At 32.0% G+C, this 22,503-nt stretch overlaps 1 protein-coding gene across 1 annotated transcript; it reads left to right on the top strand.

Moving 5' to 3' along the window:
- The first annotated feature begins 21,403 nt into the window (after positions 1-21,403).
- LOC140004682 (DELLA protein RGL3-like) lies at positions 21,404-22,503 on the top strand. The gene is made up of 3 exons (XM_072044821.1): positions 21,404-21,754; positions 21,913-22,095; positions 22,183-22,503. The coding sequence occupies exons 1-3, from the start codon at positions 21,404-21,406 to the stop codon at positions 22,501-22,503; spliced, it is 855 nt and encodes a 284-aa protein (XP_071900922.1).

Below are 22,503 nucleotides of genomic sequence, written 5' to 3' on the forward strand. Positions count from 1 at the left end.
TCAAATCTTGGCCATGAACAGTTCAGGAGCGGTCCATTTGATGACCGCTCCTGCCTCTCATCCAGTAGAAGCTCGCTCTATGCACATAAATTGATTCTATTTTGTGGTGGTGGAACTAAAACCTCAAGACCAGGGATGCAAATATTTCAGTGTATTGGAAGGTGAAATAGTTTGCGTTGTGCTCACCACATGACTCCATCTTTAATAAAGAGAATTAATAATAATTTTTCATTTATTTTCTTGATAACTCTAATTCATGACTTATTCTTCTCTTTAGAAAAACTATCTAATCAAAGCCTCCTTCAACTTTTCCATGGGTGCAGAGGCTCGGGCCCTCCTTATTGGTCTTCAAACGTGTATACATAGGGGGTTTGGGAATATATGTGTGCAATCGGATTCATTGTTCTTAGTTGGGATCATTCAGTGTCGCATTCAGTGTCCGTGGCAGATTCGAAAGGAGGTCAGGCAGATTTGGCAGTTCGTGGAGGATCCGGCTTGATTTTCACACTGTTATCGGGAGGCTAACACAGTTGTTGATGCGTTGTTCAATGTGGGTGTATCTCATCCAGAGCAACAAGTCAAGGTATACGACAGCTTTAGTACGTTCCCAAGGTTGGCTCGTGGGGCAATCCGCCTAGACAGATTTGGAATACCTTCAATTCGGAAAATTAGGCATATGTAAGAGGAATGTTTTTGTCTTTCTTTTCCATGAATAAATAATATATCCGTTGATCTAAAAAACAAAAAAAATTTTCCATGGGTTCTAATCCGTGACTTGCTCTCCCCTCTAGCGAAACTATTTAACCAAAACCTCCTTCAAACTTTCCCATGGGAGAAAGATCAATTTTTTGTTTTTTATCTTTTCCCACGGTAGGAGCTCTCTTTATAGCTCTTTTCATTTGTGTGACTAAATTCTCTCTTAAGATTTCCTAGTAAGAAGTTCTTCTTTTTCTAGAGTTGTCTAGCAAGAGTTTTCCTATTTTCTAAATTTTTCCAGTGAGTGTTCTAATGAGAGTTTTATTTTCTTTTAGGGATTCCTAATGAGAGTTTTAAATAGTTTTTTTCAATTTTCTTTTATTGGATCTCAGTCTTTTTAGGTCTTGACTATTAGATTTAGAAATTTTTGGATCTATTCGACAAATCTCATCATAATATTTGTATTTGAAATAGTTAATTAGCAGCTCTAGCAAGTAACAGCATGCACAGATGTTCGTAGATCTACAATAATTTTATCTCAATTTTTAAATGTGGAGTTTTATAATGTAATTTTTATCTGAGATCTGTAGTATCCATTTTTCAGATTTGTTATTTTTTGGTATTTGTGTATGTTTGATGATAGATTTTAATGAATTATGATGTTTTATTAAAAAAGAAAGACAAAAGCTTTCTTTTATTTATTTAAAAAATGTAAATAATTAGTATGACTAGTGGTTTTGTACACTAGATATAGGAACGAAGATTTTAATAAAATTATAATGTTTTATAAAAAAAAAAGAAAGGCCAAAGTTTTCTTTTATTTATTTTTAAAAAAATGTACATAATCAATATGACAGGTGGTTTTGTACACCAGACATAGGAACGATAACAAAACCACATGGTGCTGAGAGTAGGCAATTACCTCCCTCAAATTTATAAAATTTAAAGAATAGCTTAAAACTTTTGAAATTTTTTATGTTAAGCTCATAATTGCTTGCACCTCAATTTTTTTAAATTGCTAACTTTTTTTTTTAACATTGTCTGCATATATTATGAAAATTTTAATTTCCCTCACTTTATCTCCCTAAACAATCAATTTCTTTTAGATATCTCGCATATAGTACAAATGTTTTAAACAAAATTGATTACTACTTGAATAAGAAATGATTTCAATACTTTTATAATACAAAAAACTCATAATATAGCCATAATCTTTATTCAATTTCTTTCTATATAATAATACTGACATCATTTTAGGCGTATAATACTAGCCTCACTAGCCATAGGTCCTTCTGTCCTGGCTCCACCAATGACTGGACATTATAAAGAATATCTTGAAAAAATTAGTTCAAATGAAGAAGATTCGTTTAGTTTACTGTACCAAATTTCAGATTCTTCTTTTGTTTTCATACAATATCTTATTTTCGTTTTGATTGTGTCCATATTAGGGTAGGTTATAATTGCAATTATTCTACAAATTTCGGGGCGAGACAAAAAAAAAAAAGGAAATTTGAAAATTTCAAGGTATGCAAATACATGACAAAATTAAATGTCATGAAACTTTTCGTGCATATATACTTTTGGAAATTTTCAAATTGCCCCCCTCACTTGTACATAACTCCACTCTTGATTCCATCCCATGTTGAAATGTTTGCAGAAGTTGACGGGAATCTATTGATTTAGAGTTGAAAGAAACCAGATGGAAAAATAGTTGATTAAGCTTAGCTATCTCGTACCCTGTGCTGACAATTGCATCAACAAAAAGTATTAACATATTTAGCTTGTCTTATCTCAATTTTCAGGAACTTGTTATATTCGGAACTTGTTTTGGAGGTTGGTCAAGTCATTTGTTCAAGTAGTTGTATTCAGAAATTGCTCTGGAAATTGGTCAAGTCGTTTGTTCACAATGCATGTTGTTTCAACAACAATTATAACAATTCATACCAAACTCTAGGAGTGGCAATTCTTGACGTGACTCGAAAACACGACACGAACCTAACACGAAATTAATGGGTTTGGGTTGAGGTTTCGGGAGTTCGGGTCAGAATCTGGTCGAACCTGATGAACCCGAAAAGAAAACAGGTCAATTTCGGGTCAACCCGCGGTGACCTGATATGACCCGATGTGACCCGTTTACGAATTAAAACTAATTTAATAAACATAAAAATTATTTTATCTAACTGAACTAAATCATTCTTTTTTTCCAAAGGCATTAATTACTTAATCCTAAATGAATTTATTTAACTTGTGTGAAGTTAAAATTATTATATTTGGATAAATAATATATTATGTTATTTTTTACTTTTATGCTGTTTTAATTTATTTTATATTTGGTTTGGGATAAAACACTTTTATGGTGTTTAATTTATTTTAGATTTGGTTTGAAATTATTTATTTAAATTTTTATTACTTGATGATGTAATTAATTTTGTGAAAAATTGATTTTATTAGAAATTATAGTGATAAATTAATAAATTAAAATTAAGTTTGGGGTCATTTCGGGTCGACCCGCCAACTCAAAATTTTCGGGTTCGTGTCAGGTACCCTAACCCCGTTTCGGGCCGGCGGGTCGGGTTCGGGTCAACAGATTCTTTGTTATATTTAAGTCTCAACCCGACCCGCCAACCCGAATCCGACTCGATTGCCACCCCTACCAAACTCCTTAGTGCTTCAAATAGCTTTTTATTTGTATAGGAAAAAAAAATTTTAAAAAAAAGCCACCATGACTGCTTTTAATTTTTATTAGTCTAGCATGAAAAAAGCTATCCAAAAAAAAAAGAAAAGAAAATACCGAAAAAATACGAGTCTAAGACACTTGGCAGAACATATATTCAATTTTTCTTCTATCATGTTCACAACCTTTGAAATACCTCATACTATTATTAACATCTTACAAAACTTTTAACTTTTTGTTTTCACTACCGTTTAAATTCCTCGTACTATTATTATCATTTTGCAAAACTCTTAAGAGTTTGTTGGGATAAGAGTTTATTTAAGATAATTACTGTAGCACTTTTTATGATGTGATGTATGTGAGATAAAAAGATGATTGAAAAGATAAAAAGGTAATTAGAATTTGTGAAGCGAATTATTTTATCTCAAATCATCTCTTCCCAAATTCATTACCATTGAAATGTCTCATGCTATTATTATAATCTTACAAAAGTCTTTGTTTTCGCTACAGTCAAAATACCTCGTATTATTATTATCATCTTGCAAAACTCTTTAGGCCTAAACCTTTTTTATCTTCTTTCCTTTTAACTCTCTTTAGACAAACAATCTCTTGAAAAACAAAAAATGGTGAAATCTAGGTAGAAAAGAAAGTCGTTGAGGAGGTCATGAAAAATGCTTGAAAACTGTAACCAGGAAACATTATTTAGTCCAATGGGTCTGGACTATGGATAAGTGTCAAAGAAGCATTGGCCATACAAAACAGAAGTCCCATGCTTGCTGTTAAAAAAATGATGCTTGAGGAAGTATGGAGCGGACGAAAACAGATAGTATATCATTTCAGAATTTTTGGATGTGTCACCTATGCTCATATTCCAGACTAGAAGAGGACAAAGTTAGATAACAGGGGAGAGAAATGCATTTTTCTTGGTGTTAATGATCTATCAAAACCTTATAAGCTTTATAATCCTCTCACTAAGAAAATTGTTACCAGTCATGATGTAAGTTTTGATGAAGAAAGCTTTTGGCCATGGAACAACAATGTTACTGAACAACAAATACTTGTTGACTTTGATGGAGTTAACAAAGAGGAGAGGCAGCAGGTGATAGAACAAAATCCATTAGATGGTCCAACAATTGTTCCAAGCTTACCAACTCCAAAAGAAAATGAAGGACGGCCTCAATGTGTTAGAAGAAGACCTACATGGTTGACTGATTATGAAGTAACTAGAATTGACCAATTTGAGGACCTACTTACACATTTTCCTCTATTTTTTGATTGTAATCCTATAGCTTTTGAAGAAGCCATCAAAAAATCAGAATGGCAAAAGGTGATGGATGAAGAAATTTTAGCCATTGAACGAAACAACATATGGGTGTTGACTAATCTTCCAAAGGGGCACAAGACAATTGGTGTCAAGTGGGTGTATAAAATGAAATTGAAGGAGAATGGAGAAGTTGACAAGTACAAAGCACGATTAGTAGCAAAAGGCTATAAACAAGAGTTTGAGGTGGATTATAAAGAAGTCTTTGCTCCTGTTGAACGACATGTTACGATCAGACTAGCGATTGCATTGGCAGCACAACATTAATGGCTTATTTTCCATTTGGACATAAAATCAGCATTTTTGCATAGTGATTTACAGGAACATGTATTTGTCAATCAATCTCCTGGTTATATGAAGCTTGAAAGTGAAAATAAGATTTACAAACTCAAATAGCATGGGCTAAAACAAGCCCCTTGGTATAGTCTTATAGATGCTTATTTTTTGAAGGATTTAAAAAATCTCCATATAAGCATACACTTTTTTACAAAGATTAAGGATGAAAGAATTGATTTTCTCCACTGCAATGAAAATTAGATTGCTAATATAATGACCAAGCCATTGAAGTTGCCTACGTTTCAAAAACTAAGAAAGCTGCTTGGAGTCTATGCACTTGATAAGTCTCGTTAAACTAAATGTTTGAAAACTTTCAATTTAAGGGAGAGATTGTTAGAAATATGTACTTAATTTTAGTTGACCATAGTGGAGTCAGTTGCGTGTGTAAGCCTGGCCCTTACCCGACCCGCATATCAGCGGGTACCCGTTATAGGGTACCCGCTGAGATAGGGTTGGATCAGCGGGTGCCCGACCCGCCCCGTTTATCATTTATTTTTTTTTTAAAAAAAATGATTTATACCAATTTAATTTTATATTTTACACATTCATCTAAGATTTAATAATAATTTTTTTCTAAAAAAAGGTTTCCTGCCAAGAAACAAGCATATGAAGAGAATATAAGATAAAGGAAAAAAATTAAAAGAATTCAAAATCAATAAAAGTTTGAAATAAGTAACATAATTTTTAATATATATGTTCCACATTAATTAAACTTTTTTCTATAAAATATAAGATCATGGCTTTTACAAATGAATCTTGTAAATAAACTATAGTCTCTCATATTTGTAATGCAATTTGTTCAATAAAATTACTTATTTAGTTATAACTTATTATTTTATAGTGTGTGTATAAAAATTAAAAAAAATATATATATATATATATGCGGGGCGGATCGGGTACCCGCGGATTTTTAATTATGTGACCCTAACCCGTCCCGCATTTTAGCGGATACCCGACCCTCTTTTGACCAGATCAAATAATAAAAATCGGATATCCTAATTTTCGGATCGGATATGACGGGTTTTCGGATTAGCGGATAATTTTGCCCACCCCTACTTTACCAGTAGTTAGTGGCTACACTTCCTAGTTTCAAGTATTTCTCCATTGGTTTGGCTCTATAAATAGAATAGCATCAAGTTTAGTTCTTTGCTCCTCTCATTTTGTCTTTTCTTCCTCAATACTTGTATCACTTTGCAATTAAACTCTAGCTGTAATCTTGCTTGAAAGAGTACCAAAACAAAATAATATGAGAAAGTTAAAAAGGATTATGTTTTGTCCTTTTGTTCTCATGCAATTTCAATGTGTGAACAAATATAAGTGCTGATACAGACTATATGACTATCTCTCCAATAACTGCTGATTTGGATTTTCTCCAAAAAAAGGAAAAAAAAGTGCTGATTATTCTCCAATAATATTTTCTTTATATAAATCTACTTTGAAATAGTAAAAGTTTCTTTCTTCGTAGTCCCACACCATATTGTAAATGCAATAGATACAAAAATGTTTCCAAATTGCGACTGAACGATCTCATATACCAGATAGCAAGGGGGTTGACTCTCCTCATTCAAAGTCCTACTTTCAAACCATTATTCCGATCCTATTCAGAAAGATAAAGTTCTAAAGATTTAAGAAAAACAATATGCTAATAGAACTGGCTTGAATCAAGATGTAAAAGAAGCCGTTCGTATGAAATAATTGAAGCCGCAAATTGCCAAGAGCAGAAAGCATTTAACACAGCTTGACTTATTGGTCATACCCTTTTCTTACGCTACAAACACTTACCCACCGGACATAGTTAAGAGCGTTAAACAAGTCATGTACATATATGTGTAGGATTACGTCCGGCCATTATTGTCAAGTGATTGTTGAATCCTAGCAACATATTTTGTTTTGAAGTAGCAAGATTAAATACCTCAGGGTATTTATAAGTTAAGTTAGAAACTGTTACTCACAAATAATAAATCCATGGATATCCCTCCGGCAAGAAACGCTTATCATAAATCATAATTAAAAATAATATCGTATCACATATTTAGACTTAGTTAATTGATTTGATTGATTGAAGAAACCAACAATAGGAGATACTAATCAAATAATTGAAAAGATGTCAATTAGTTAATGAGGATATCAATCAAGTTAGAATAAATTATCTGGGTCAAGTGTACAAAGAGGACTAAAACATTATAAAACAGGAAGATCTCTAAATAGCAGCTTTGCCCATAATAGTTGATTCCTACACAGGCATAAAATATCAAAGGAAATGATATTAGCACTTCAAAGAAAGCTTTATGCACTTCTTCCCTCTTTTTGCTTTAAATGAATTTACTTTCAAGTTCCAGGTGGAAATATGTCAAGCGTGATGAAAAATTCATCTCCTCAAATCTCTAGAACTCATGCAAGAGATACAAATAAGTTTCCTGCATTAATATCCTAGTTAGAAAGAAACAATTATACAAGTACCAAAATCACTTCTTTTTTGATAAACTCCTGAGCAATTCTTTGAAGTTGTCAGCATTACACGAAACTCTCAACAATCCCTGCTGATTATCCCCAAATTCCTGCACAGAATCATCAAGTAAAGAAACAAGACTAGGGTGATTGATGAGCTTTATAGGTATGCAGAGCCTCTCCATGTCTTCTTTGTCAGTTCCCACTAGCACAGGAACATAACCTTTGCGACGAGAACCTGTTGCCTCTCCATCATTGAAGCTGGCTAATCTTACATAAGAAGGAGAAGAGCTCATCTTGCTTTCTATCCTGCTTCTTAGTTAGTGCTTCTACCATTAGTCTTCCTATTTATAGCACCTCTATAAAAGTCTTGGTAATTAATTGGTAGAATTCTAGAGTTGAATAACTTTGGGAATGTCCTATTCATAGTCCTTAGTCGTGTAATTGAACAGTTGGCATGTATGACTTGTAAAAACAAATCAACTTTTTTCTGGACAGCAGTTGTACTTTTTTTTTTTTTTTTTTTGTCGACACAGGGGTGTTCAGGTCAATCCTTACGGGGCCCGACTAATCCCCTGCGGCCCGGGCCTTGGCGCCCCAACCCGACCCAAGCACGGTAAGTGCGCGGAGGAATCCAGCAGCGCAGGAACTCGAACCTGGGACCTAGAGGTTTACCAGGAGGAGGTGCTGCCGCTGAACCATTCACGTGGGGGCGACTGCAGTTGTAGTGAACGAACTTATTTCAAGGTATATCACTGTTTGGTAGTTGAATATAAAAAGTGGTATCCAAATGCTTAAGAATATTATATCTAACAATATAAAAGGAAGAGTTGGCTGAATGAACAGTAAAAGAGTGTTTCCGTTGGGTATTTCGGTATTGGTTGATGTTTTTGGGCTATTTCGATCCATTTGCATGTCCCTTGGCAGTTCCTCATGTGATTAGCTTTAGCCTTTGTACTTCTTCATTTTTAGCAATGTCATTTGCTATTTTTCCCTTACTCAGGACGCCAGAAGATGCATGTTATAGTTGTGTGGTTCCTGTGTAATTTATTTGTTTTTTGTTCCTCTTTTGTTTGGGTCATTGTTGCCCTTGTGATCCGCAAAGATGGGTCACCGGTGGCAATGGGGCAGGGGTGGATCCCCCGTCCCCCGCCCCATTGCCAATTAATTACCCCCATCTCCCGCCTCGTCCCCCGCCCCGCCCCGCCCCGTTTCTTCTGCGGGGGCACCCGTGAGGTTAAAAAAATTTATTATAATTAAATTTGAGCAAATAATCAAGTACTAAAATATCAACATATCACTAAATTATTATTCATTGTAACTTCACAATTGAAACTCATAAAAATAATTAAACAAAAGTTATTTGAATACAATCTAATATGATAAAAAATATATAACTAAAATAATCAAGTTTTCACTTTTGATACAAATACAATCACTAAATTATTATTATTATTTTTTTAAAAAAGTGTTATTGTATTAAGTGTAGTTAGGAATTTAATATCAATGTATTAATAAATTTAGTATAAATAATTAATAACTTTTATTAATAAACATGTATAATTAGTAGTATAATTGATAATATCATTATATATATAATTATGTACATATATATATATATATTTTTTTTGTTTCAAACGTGTGGCGGGGCAGGGGAATATATCCCCGTTCCCCTGCCCCGTTTCTAAATGGGGGGGAGGGGGGGAAATTCCCCCCCCCCCCCCCGCCCCAATAGTCCCCCGCGGGGCGGGTGCCCGCCCGGCCCATTGCCACCCCTAACCTTAGCTATTCATGAGTATTAGTTTAGCCTTGGGTGTTGTCTTATTTTCCAGTTATGCCATTCATTTTTCCCTTCATTCAACATGTATGTTATGTTTGCTTGGTCGCTTTGTAATTTTGTTATTTTTTTACCCTAATTTTTGTTGACTTGTTGTTTTCTTTTGTGGACCACACAGATGGGTCACTTTTTGATTCTATGCTTCTTTCAAAGCAGCATCTTCTTCATTGGAAAATTCTCATTTTGAGTTTGCCTTTTTTTGTTTTCCATTCATACTGTTGCAATGCTGATTGTCCTTTCAAACAACTCCAGTTTTGTTTGGATTTTGATATACAAGAAAAAAAAAATCACACAAGTTTACTTTAATCATCTATTTTATTCTGCGGAACTCTAACCCAATGATGCCAAACAAAAACAGCATAATCATCTTTTATTGCCAACACACATGCTGGGACATTAAAGTTGAAGATAATTTTCGAAGCTTTGGTTGGAAAAAAATGCTACAATACCATGTTATTAGTCCAGGCTATATTCTCATAATTTCTCATTTAGGAATGAACGAATATCGGATGCACATTTTTTATGACGAACTTGTAGAAGTTCTTGCAATATAAAATAATAACCATAAAAATTACACTTTCACTGTTCAATACTATACTCATATTCTGCTACTTCAGCACATATATGCTATATTTTTATTAACATTAAACTACATTTTATACAATAACCTACCAACAATTCTCTCCAATTATCCTAATTTAATAAAAAATAACTAGCTCACAATTATTTTACATATTATAAAATTATTTCCTACATCAATACTTACCAAACAAACTTTACAAAATATTTTCAGACAGACATACTATTAACACGGGTCACATATGCTCACCCTGTGCGTAGCGCAGGCTCCAGACTAGTAGAAATTATATTATAAATTATTGCTTCAAGTCTATTTGCTTTAAAACATTAATCATTTACTCATACATTAAGAGATCATAATTCTTTCTGGCTGCGTTTTGATTTTAAAAGCATGGCTTTGACCTTTCTGTTCTTAATTGTTGCTTGGTTCCTTTAAATATTCTCTTTACATCATTTGTTCTCGGATCAGCATCTAGAAACTTGGATAGTGAAAGTTATATTGTACCAATGAAGTACAAAGTCCTCAATCAGGCAGTCTTCAAGATATCAGTGTTGAGTCGTTCACGTATTGATCAGTGTTGATTGTTCAAAGTAATATTTAACAATTCATCCTTTCTTTCTTCTTGTAATCTTCACCTTTAAAGGTTTGCGGAGTTGAAGACGATGACGTACTAATTAATCAAGTGCAAAGTCCAAAGACGTGTCTCTCTTGACTGACTGACTTGGTTTACATTTTCTTCGTTTATTACATTAATGACACGACCTATGCTTATTGAAGAAAGAGGAAGGTAAGTGCAAGAAGAGACATAATTTCATTTTCTATGTGAAGGATAACATATTTCACTTTAACAAATATTTTGGAAAAATTCAAAGGATTTGACTAACGGTTACATACTCTCGTTATAAGTGTTTATATTTTTACAAGACTATAATTAATTCGGGAAAGCCTCGAAATGCTAGGATTGTAGTAACGGTAAATATATGTATTCATATAATAAGTTCTGTGTAATTTAAATATACTAACGAGTTACTACTAGGCACCCATTAGAAAATCAAAGTTCAAATAATAGAAAATAATTTGTTTTTTCATTATCGAATCAAATAAGGATTTAGCCTAACATTTAGGACAAATAGTGGATAACATTTAGGACAAACCACAATAACAAAAAAGAAATTTTATCTAATGATACAATATTTTATATTCATTCTCAAGTTAAATAGAGATTTAGCATGAAGAAATTACTGAAGTAAAGTATTGATTTTAAAAGGTAGGATATGGGGTGTATCTGATTGGTGAAAAAATCAAGCTTTACTTTTGCTTATGGTGTTAGTTACTAACTACTAGGATTAGATTCCGGAGGTTGAATTTGATAAAGTTTTTGTGCTTACGCCCTGTTTGATAACCCAATTCAACATTTAAATTTAATAGATTCAGATTTTAGCATGTTCAGATGCACTTAATAACTAAAAATTGAACATTTGAATTAATTAATATTAAACAAAACTTGCTTCCAAAAATAAATGATAAACTATTTACTTATCACTTATTATGATATATATTCAAATGTATCAAATTTAGTACTTAATAATTCAATAACTTAATGGATTCAAACTTTAGTTCTCAATTTTTAGTTTTCAGCCTTCAGTTTTATCAAACACACTCTTAGAATCTGATCAATTAGAAGTGCCACGCTTTTCTAAGATAATTGCCCATTAAAACTGCTAATTTACTGATTTCCCTAGTTAGGCACATAATGAAATTGAAAATGGCAGAAGAAAAATTTTGAAGTACCATAGTGCAACTACTAGCATGACTATCAATAATCTCCATGTAATTAGTTGAAACATAGGAAAAAATACAGAGAAGATAGCACTTATGAACAATTTTAATAACCAGGAAAAAAAATTCATTTTTCCTTTTTGTCAATTTAATAATGGTTTGACCCGGTTGAAGATTTTCGCTTATTTGCTAAATTAATCGCTCTGAACTAACAACCAGAGAGTAAATTGACTCTTTCAGGTACCAATGGTTGCTTGATTTAGAAATCAATACTAAATATAATTCTCTTTCTTGCTTCTTTTGGCTTTTGATATCTAAAAAATGAAAACCTAGATAGCTGAAATTGATATTGTCTGCTAAAACCGAAGTGATTGGTTGTATTTATTAGCACTAGGAATGGCATTTCTTCTCAAAATTGATGCCTTTTTGTTTAACATTTGTTACCTACATTATTCATTGGATGTCATTTGCGGACATGATTTCGAAAAGTCCAATTTAAACTGCATTATTGACTCAATCGAATATTAGAATAGGCAAGGAGCCCCACGCCTAAAACACAGTGGGAAGACTCTAGCTTTTTAGTCTCCCATCTCAACTTCGAAGACTTAGCCCCGTTTGGATTGCAATTTTCTGTCGAAAAATTACGTCGTTTTCTGTGATTACATTTTCCTATTACCTTTTTTCCTCGTATATATCAAATCGTTACAGTAAATTTTTCATAAAAAATCATGAAAAATGCAATCCAAACGGGCAGTCTCCCATCTCAAACTTTTCCATCAATTAGACCAAGATATCATTAGTCTTCTCAACGTCCTTTCCTATCAATTCTTAGTCTTCCTTGTGAACAACTACCAATTCCTTGTGTTTTAGTCAATTTAGCTTAATAAAGAATTAAAAACTCCGCATTAACTATAAATCTGTCTAACGAGTGCATAAGAACACAATATGAGTGGACCTGCAAATGTTTATTGGGGCGAATAAGGGCACAAAGAGCATTATCTGATATACCAAGTGCTGTAGAAATAAAAGCGTGGTAGAAAATTTTGAACTTGAGGATCTGAAGCAATAGACTCATGGGTGTGGGTGTTGAAGTAAGCATAACTAGAAGGGATGGAATCATTTTATACAATCCCAAACCAGTTCCCCTCGCGGTGAAAGAATAGATAATGACTTTTTATGCCAAAACGAATGGTGATCTCGATTCATTAAAACTTTCTTGTTGAGCTACCTACTTAAGGATTTGAAGACACCAAAAAATAAAAGGGTGAAAAAGATAAAAAGCACAAAGATCAGGGGTCTCGTTGCCCTCGGCGTCAATTAAAAAGACCAACCACTACCAAACAATCATGTACTAGACTGCTAGTAGTCTTAACAAATCCATTCCCAATTCATCAGTTTCTACTCAGAGAAATTTCCCAGGCACCTCATCGTCAATTGTTGCCCTCCCAACTGAAGCTATGACCTCATCAGTGGCGCCACTGCTTCAACCCCGAGATAATTTCTCAAGCGTTAAACTACTAGCAGAATCACCAGACCTCGATTCCATCCCTTCTAGTTATGCTTACTTCAACACCCACACCCATGAGTCTATTGCTTCAGACCCTCAAGATAGTAAAAATTTTTTATTCATATAATCTTAAACTCTCAAATTTTCACCATTGAATAAGGGTTATAGCACCTCGTAATTAATGGCAACTTTTGCCTTTGGCAGATATGTAATTTTGCCTCTCAAATAAACTCTTATCCAAACTGCTATATGACAATATAGAAACTTCTATTGTTTTAGACTTGATTTAATATGACGACAATTACACTCATACATCAACAGATCATAGGTCGTGCAGGATGTGTTTTGATTTTGAAAGCGTGGACGAACTTGAACTTTCCAATACTTAGAAAAAAAATATTTTCCAGTACTTATTCAATCGTTGCTTGATTACTATAAATACTCAAGGCTGTTATTTATAATAATATTTTGACCTGGGTCAGCATATGAACACGCTTTCTGGTTACATTCGACTAATTTAGGCCCAAGTCATGTATCAAATGGTCAATCGAGTCGACTTGACTCTATCCCTTGTGGTTTTGAGCCCCTACCGTACTATACTAATGAAGTACGGATTCCAACATCCGTTATTCTTGATTAACTTGGATTTCATTTTCTTTGTCAAAAAATGCCACGAGACTAGAAATGTTTAGACAATTCATAAGAATTATATTTTAGCAAATGAACTCTTTGTTAGACCAAAAAGTCGCGTCACGTATATTTTTTAATTTTGGTTATACTCTTGCTTGGAAAAGTAGCAAGACAAATAGTACGAGTAGATATGTCTAAACAAAAAATAATATGAGTAGATAGAAGGGTTTAAATTTCTTCCTATTCTTCTCGTAGACTTTTCATGTGAAGAAAATAAGAGTTTGTTCTCGGTTGATTATTTTAACTAATTATAGATTCAGATTTTAGAAAATTAATTTTATTATGTTCACGATTGCTTTTGTATTCTAATTATAGATTTTTTTAATGACTAGAAAAACTAAAATTTATAATCACCCAACGAATAGCTGATTTTATAAAATCTAAAGCAACCAATAACAAGGTCTAAGTGCTGATTCTGTTCCAATAATATTTTCTTTTCTTTAATCACTTGGAGATACTAAAACCTTCTTTCTTGAGCAGACTGCCACCATATTTATAAGGTAAATTACCTTTTATCCTCCTATGATTTGATACTTTACAACATAACTCTCCTATAATTAAAAAATCTATATATGAGCCCCTTATGATTTGATTAAAGTACTATCATTAATTTTTCTATTTAAACTAAAGTCAATATTAAAAAGTTGAAGTCAAAAAATTTGACAAATTCACCCTTTTATTTTTCTCTTTTTTTCCCCTTTGAGAAGAGAAAAGATGATATTGAAAAACAGGCTTTGTTTGAAAAGTAATTTTTCAAAGAAAAATTGTTACATTTTTTGTGAACACAACAAAGTTACAGTACTTGCCGCTAAATAACAATTAATGAGGGTCCACACTAAACTATGAGCCTGCCTAAAGACTAACAAATCCCCGTAAAACACAATAAAAGTGGACCTGCATTCTTTATTTCGGGTGGATAAAGACATGAGGACCATTGCCTATATACTACGTGTTGCAAAACTAAAGGCGTGTCAAAAAAGTTTGAATGCATTATACCGGATAGTAAAATTTTTTATTCATATAATCTTAAACACTCGGGGTTCGTTGGATTCCTTATTTTGCTTATATTTTTTAAAAACTGTTTTTCACATTTTAAATGTTACAGTAAATGTGTATTTCAAAAATATTTCCAAAAACACCCATATCCAAACATTATATCAAAAACAACTCCAAATATACATATTTAATATGTATATTTCAATTATGTATATTATATATATATTATATTAATATAAATTGAAATATACAAATTGAAAATTATATATTTATATATTTATATATTATATAAATATTTATATACATTAATATTATACATAATATAATATAATATACATAATATGTAATATTGTATACATAAATGTATAAATATTTATACATAATATATTATGTACATTACATTATAATATATACATTATTAATGTACTTTCATTATTATGTACATTATTGTGTATAATAATGTATAATAATGCTATGTATAATATATAATATACATAATATGTAATAATGTATAAATGTATATTACGTATAATATATTATATTATGTATATTGTTATATATATATATATACATTAATATTATACATAATATAATATAATATACATAATATGTAATATTGTATACATAAATGTATAAATATTTATACATAATATATTATGTACATTACATTATAATATATACGTTATTAATGTACTTTCATTATTATGTACATTATTGTGTGTAATAATGTATAATATTGCTATGTATAATATATAATATACATAATATGTAATAATGTATAAATGTATATTACGTATAATATATTATATTATGTATATTGTATTATATATATACCATATTATGTATATTATACAAATTGAAAAATATATATTATATATTTATATATTATATATTATATAAATATTTATATAATGAAATATACAATAAATATTACAAATTGAAATATTATATAAACACCATATTTATAATATTATAATATTTATAATTAATCTTAATGTATATTATATATATTAAATATTTATTTATTTATTTATTTATTTATTCATATTATAAATATTTTATTTTATTTAAAATATATTTTCAAATATTTTTAATATATTTATATAAATATTATATATCCAAACATTATATCAAAAACAACTCCAAATATACATATTTAATATGTATATTTCAATTATGTATATTGTATTAATATAAATTGAAATGTACAAATTGAAAATTATATATTTATATATTTATATATTATATAAATATTTATATACATTAATATTATGCATAATATAATATACATAATATGTAATATTGTATACATAAATGTATAAATATTTATACATAATATATTATGTACATTATATTATAATATATACATTATTAATGTGCTTTCATTATTATGTACATTATTGTGTATAATAATGTATAATAATGTTATGTAGAATATATAATATACATAATATGTAATAATGTAATAATGTATATTACGTATAATATATTATATTATGTATTTTGTATTATATATATACAATATATCCATAAGCAAATTTGTAGAAATTAAATAAGGAGTACTACTCCCTTATATCATAAAAATCTATACATTAGTGAGTTATATATTTCCTAAAAGGTGGAACTTATAACCTATCCATTCTAATAGCACTGCGAGCCATTTTTGAGAGAGCCATCTCCACCTCATAATTAGTATCCCTAGAGTCCAAACAGCCGACATTAGACAAAGCATCTGTTACTTGATTCGCTTCTCGAAAGCAATGATTGAACTGCATAAAATAAGAACTCAGATTCCGTAGTTGTTGTATATAGACTATGGACATACCCCATTCTTTTTAAGAACCTTTAACAACAGCAATGAATCCACTTCAACCTGGAAATTAGTATATTCCCCGAAAATACATAATTGTACACCAAAAGAAGGGCACGCGCCTCTGCTTGGATACTTGTAGCCACTCTAGAATGACAAGAAAAAGCTAACACCATAAGACCTTGAGAATGCCGAAAGCTGGCATTCGAGTGTGTGAAGGAGCTGTTTTTCAGAAAGTTTCGTGTACGTTTGGTGTTTCGTTTTGGCCTGGTCTGCGTCACTCTCTTTACCGAACTGAACTGAACTCAACCAAGTGACCGTAAAATTTGTGGATTTGACTATTAATTTTAGGGTTAATTACATTTACCTCCCCTTGAGATTTAGCCAAACTACCCAATAGTCCTTGTAGTTTGGATAAATAACATATACCTCCCTTGGCAATAACTCAGCATCCTTCTGTTAGCGATGGTCAAATGGCTAAATTATCCTCCATACAAATGCTTTAATAAAAAAAAAATTAAATAAATAAAATACAGTTCTTGTGCAACGGAGAAATTTAATAAAAATAAGAAATCAGAAAAATCATCAGATAAAGGTAAATGAAGAAAGAAACAGTTGGACCTCGTTCATAATCTCCATCCTCTCCATTCTCAATTGCTATATTTTTTTCTACTACCATAAATGCCCCCACTACCATTTTCTTCCTTCCTGTCTCTTTCATGGTCCACTGATTTGGGTTTTTAAAACTTTCTATTTCCACCTTCATTGTATGCATCTTCTCCATTTGAAAGCTCATTAGAAAAAATTATCTATTGGATTTGCTACAGATTTGAATCTAATGGCTAAAAAACTTGTTCATGCTCATACTCTAGATTGTATTATCTATGATATTTGTGGTTGACTTCCTCTATTTATTTTAACAGTTGGGGTGGATCTAAAATTGGAGTATGTTCTTGATACGCATTGTGTATTTATCGGATTGATGAACTTTAGATGGAAAGTTCATAGGACTGTGGTAGTTTGAAAAGCTTTCTTTTGTCTTAGAAAACAAAAGGATGAATAATACAAAAACAAACTAAAAAGAAAGAAAGGAAACTGGATTGCATGCTAGAAGACTAGTTCTTGGATGTCATTTCATCAATTTTGGTAGTGGTTGACAGTGTCTCGGATGGCACCGTCCCTTTGCCCCTGCCATTTCTACGACTTTAAAGTTTTGATTTTTTTTTGACAAATAATATGAAGAGGAAGAAGACAAAAAAAAAAAAAGAAAAAGAAAAGAAAAGACAAGAAAGGGGTAACTTTAAAGGATGGGTAATTTGGGGCATTCACTTAATATGTTTTGCTGGGATAATAAAAATAAGCACTGCTAACTGATGGAAAGGGGTGTTTGTTATAGAATTATGAGTTTAAAGGTTCATTTTGTTATTTGTTCAAATCATGAGGAGTTATTTGTAGTTTGGCCAAACCTCAAGGGAGGTAGATGTAATTAACCCTAATTTTTATACATTTGCGAGTTTGAATTCATGATAAATATGCATGCTACATGAAGGGAGAGCAACATTGTATCCCTATCCGTATCCTTGCACGTTTTAGAACAAATGATATTTGAATTTCAACCGTATAGGTGGCGGCATTTTAAAAAATCTGAGATTATGTAGAGTGAAATTATAGCGTTGGGTACTATTTAATGTAGCATGTGTTTTGCTGTACTTATGGGAGTGACCTTGTATTTTTCAAGATGGAGTGGTGTTTTTGTTGAAAGTTTGGTTTTTTAGAAATATGAAATTACTTAGTCATCTTGTGTGTAGTGGGTACATCCTCTACTAGTTTATGTGTCGATGGAATTACTTGAATGTCCTTTAGAAGACATTGATTAGTAGTACAAGAGTCAATTATTACATACAAGAAACATAAAGTCATCTTTGAGGGACATCCAGCTGCCCCTTTTTTTTTTTTTTTTTTTTTTTTTTTATCTCAATTAGAGTGAGGAGACGTGGTCAAGGAAAGAAATTTATGTCTAAGCTTCTCTCACCTTCACCGCTTCAAATGTCCTCTGCTTCAAATTCTTTCGTTTTGTTCTATTTGCCTTCTGTTCAATGATTATTTGTATTGCTATTGTCCCCTGAGTTTGAGAATGATTCTTTGACATAGCTATTCTTGGTGGTTCAGTTTGAAGTGAGTTTTCTATTTTTTTTTTTTTTAAATTTTGATACCGTGATTTGCTTTGTCTCATCCTGGATTTGGTTTGCTTTTTGTGAGAAAGTAAATTCCAGGTGATATTGGATTCAAATTATTGCTATGTTGAATGTTTAATTAGTAAGATTTGTTAGTGGAAAGAGTCCCTACTCTTTTTTAGGAGAATTGGCGAGCTAAAGAGTCCCTACTCTAAATGACAGTTGAAAAACAAATGTTCTGTAGACTCATTTCTAGAGTCACACAGCACACATAATGGAGACGTATGAACAACACTCTTACGTGCAAAGTCTATCTTTAGTCATCAATCGTTCCTTTTTAGCCAACCAAAGTATAAAAGCAAACTTTGGAACATGCCTTTTGCCCCATACCAGATTTAACCACTTCACTGTATTCCAAGAATAGAACAATTTCTTCACTGTATTTTTGCAATGCCAAAACACAAAACTTTGCTATCTTTAATTAAGGAAAATATTTAGATGCATAAAAAATGGTTAATTTCTCATTTTTGAGATTTAAGCATTGGCCCTGTAAAATTATTTTAGCTGTCTTAATTAGAAATTCTTTTTTATTAATTATTATGTGAAAATGAAGATTAGATAGTTAAAAAAAAACTATATTGCACCACTAGAAAAACTTTCTTTTTTTTTGTTCCCTTTCCCGCTTATTAAAATCTAGCATTCTAATAATGAAGTTGTAAAATATTCATTTTATTATTTGTATATCTTGATAGTTTTATTGAATGATTCAATAATTTTACAAAATACCAACTTCATCTCAAACTTAATTGATAACTAATTGAAGTAGGAACAAGAAATAACGATTAGCCTAATTTACATATGGTATACATACCCTATATTTTAATGGGTTACTTAGTTAATTGAGTTTAATTATCAATACAAGTAAAAGAAAAATTTTAGAACACATCATGAATTAAATTATTCATAATGCAAAGCAATAAATGCACATATTATCCCAAATTTGAGACCAGCTATGTAAAACAAAGTAAGTCTAAGATAATGGGATGAATAAATAAAATAAATATAAAAAAGAACAAAAAGAATTTTAATTTGCTTTTGCATGTTTTTTAGCGCAATTTTGATCTAGTTTGTATCTTATTTCATCCTGAAATGCTCAATATCACTATTCAAAAATTAAAGGACCATAATGAGCTAAATTCGAAACATTAGGGACAAAAAATGCAAATTCAATTCTGTCAACTAATGGCCATTTGATATTGATTGCTTTTTTTTTTTTATAATGATTTTGATTGTTAATCACTATTGAATTTCTATCGTCCTGGATATAACCAAAATTATAAACAAAACTAGAAACTTTGGAGATCAAATTTATTTTAGGTGAAACATTAGGGACCAGTTTGACATATAGACCAAATATTGGGGACTAAAATTACAATTCTTCCAATTTAGCAATAGGCCCGTCATGCAACTTACTCTTTTGACCAGAGGATGACTTAATCATTCACAACGATCTTCCAAAGAATTTAACAAGACTTTTGCCATATATTTCAACTTGTGCTGCTGATGAAATGAGAATCCCAGTTCTGCCATTTCAACATGTTATTTAACAATTTTTCAAGAACTGATTAACAAGATTTCTATGATGTTATTGAACTTCTTTTTTTTTTTTTCCTGCAGGCGGCAACATCTCCAGGCCTATACTGTAGTTTCTGAAACTCTTGAACCATTTCAAGTTAAGGAGCACATCCCCAATTATGGATGCTAAAATAATGAGATTCCTAAGATTTAGTGTAGGCAAGTAGTTCATATGGTAAAGTTTGCTTTCAGGACTTGTGTGTTTGTAAAGTAGGTACTAGGAAAGAATATGAACATGAATCCAAGTATGCATTAAGATGCTTAAGTTTTCTGCAGGCATATCACTTTGTACAATATTAATATATCCTAAAATGGGGAAGAAAACAAAAGCTCATGTCGGAGATATATTTTGGCATTTTGGAATCTGAGGTGCACACAAATTTGTCGGAGATACGATAAAGCAAACATTAAACAATCCCAAGGTGGAGATCCTACGGAACTAAACAATTCCCCAGTCGCCCATATAATCCCATACAAGGATTTTCAGACCAGAAACTGCATCAGTAAAGTAATTGATTTTGTCTAGACACGATATGTATCCTCTGGTTACTGATAGATGCGGCATGTTAAGCGATTGCTTTGTCCGGCATTATGTAATGGCTTTTTTGGGTATAACTTGTATGTCCAGCAGTGGATATCAGTACCTTGAGCCATAGTTTCCATCAGTTCTTAAAATTTCAGCTGAGAACACAGTACTCCTATACTTTTTTATTAAGAAAGGAGGGGAGAGATTTGAGGTTATAAATTTGTGATCATTTCAGGAATTTCTCCCAGGCCAAATTTTGTTTTTTACCACAAGACTGGGAAGATATGGATTCCTGAGTAGTAACAACCAGTTATTTATCGCAAATCTCATGTTATTCTGAAGAAGAGAAGGAAAGCCAATTTCCTTCTCTAACATCAGTAGGACTTCTGAAGCCATGTGGTACAAAGTTGAACGTTTGAGGAATCCGCAAAAGCTTCTTGAGGAGAGCCCTGATACCCCAAATAATTCTTGTTGCTCTCAAGCCTTGCTAACTGATAAGATTATGAAATTAGCGAAAGCACAGCTGGTTCAATTAAACTCCAAGAAGGCAGATGTTCTCTCCAGTGGAAAAGGTTGCTTTAAAGGCCAATGCGGCGTATCTTCCAAAGTTGCTCAAGACTTGGAACTTGCACTGTTAGTTCAAGCTGCAGCTGAGAAAGTTGAAGATGAACAGTTAGTTTATGCCAGAAAATTGCTGAATATATGCGATGTCTTAGCTTCTAAAACTTGTAATTTTGTTCAAAAGGTTGTATTGTATACTACTTTGCTAAAGCTCTTAACGAGAAGATTGATCAAGCGTTGGGGATAATTTCATCAGACAAACTTAAAGGTCAAGAATGGTTGCCAATGGCTGAGGAGCTGGATAAGAATTTTCTAGAACCTGTGATCATGTCATGTCAATAGGAAGTCCCATTCTGTCTGGAAACACAATTCATATCAAGTCAATCCATACTGGAAGCTGTGACAGCAGCTAAGAAAGTTCATTTAATGGATTTTGAAATTGATAATGGTTCACAGTGGACACTGATTATGGAAGCTCTTGCTGTCAGTCATGAATGCCCTGTTGAACATCTCAAGATTACTGACGTTGGAACCTGTGAAGCAACCATGGAAAAGATGGGCAAACGTTTGTCATCTTCTGCTCAAACCATTAACTTACCTTTCTCATTTTAGATAGTTGTGTCAGACCTCAAGGATCTCAAGGAAGAATTCTATAATTCAGTGGCTGATGAAGCTGTGGCAATTGATTTGGCATACCGGCTTTGGTCATTGTTAGCATGGCCTAATCATTTAGAAGCCTTGATGGCAGTGATCAAGAATCTCAAGCCAAGTTTTCTGGTGCTCAAGGAAGTGGAGGTCTATGCAAAGGCACTAACTTTCCTGGAACGTTTCAATGAAAAGCTCCTCTTTATCAGCGGGCTAATTGATTCCACAAATTCTTGTATGGAAAAACACATACTGTATAGAAAACTGGTAGAAGAAGTTCACTGGTAG

Source organism: Coffea arabica, chromosome 4c (assembly GCF_036785885.1).
Source record: "Coffea arabica cultivar ET-39 chromosome 4c, Coffea Arabica ET-39 HiFi, whole genome shotgun sequence".
Classification (NCBI taxonomy): domain Eukaryota; kingdom Viridiplantae; phylum Streptophyta; class Magnoliopsida; order Gentianales; family Rubiaceae; genus Coffea; species Coffea arabica.

Bases quoted from the DNA above. Each gene is read 5' to 3' on its own strand.
- LOC140004682 (XM_072044821.1), top strand. From the start codon at position 21,404: ATGTGGTACAAAGTTGAACGTTTGAGGAATCCGCAAAAGCTTCTTGAG. The intron at 21,755-21,912 runs GTTGTATTGTAT...TCATGTCAATAG, and splicing joins CTTGTAATTTTGTTCAAAAG to GAAGTCCCATTCTGTCTGGA. The intron at 22,096-22,182 runs GTTGGAACCTGT...TTCTCATTTTAG, and splicing joins AACATCTCAAGATTACTGAC to ATAGTTGTGTCAGACCTCAA.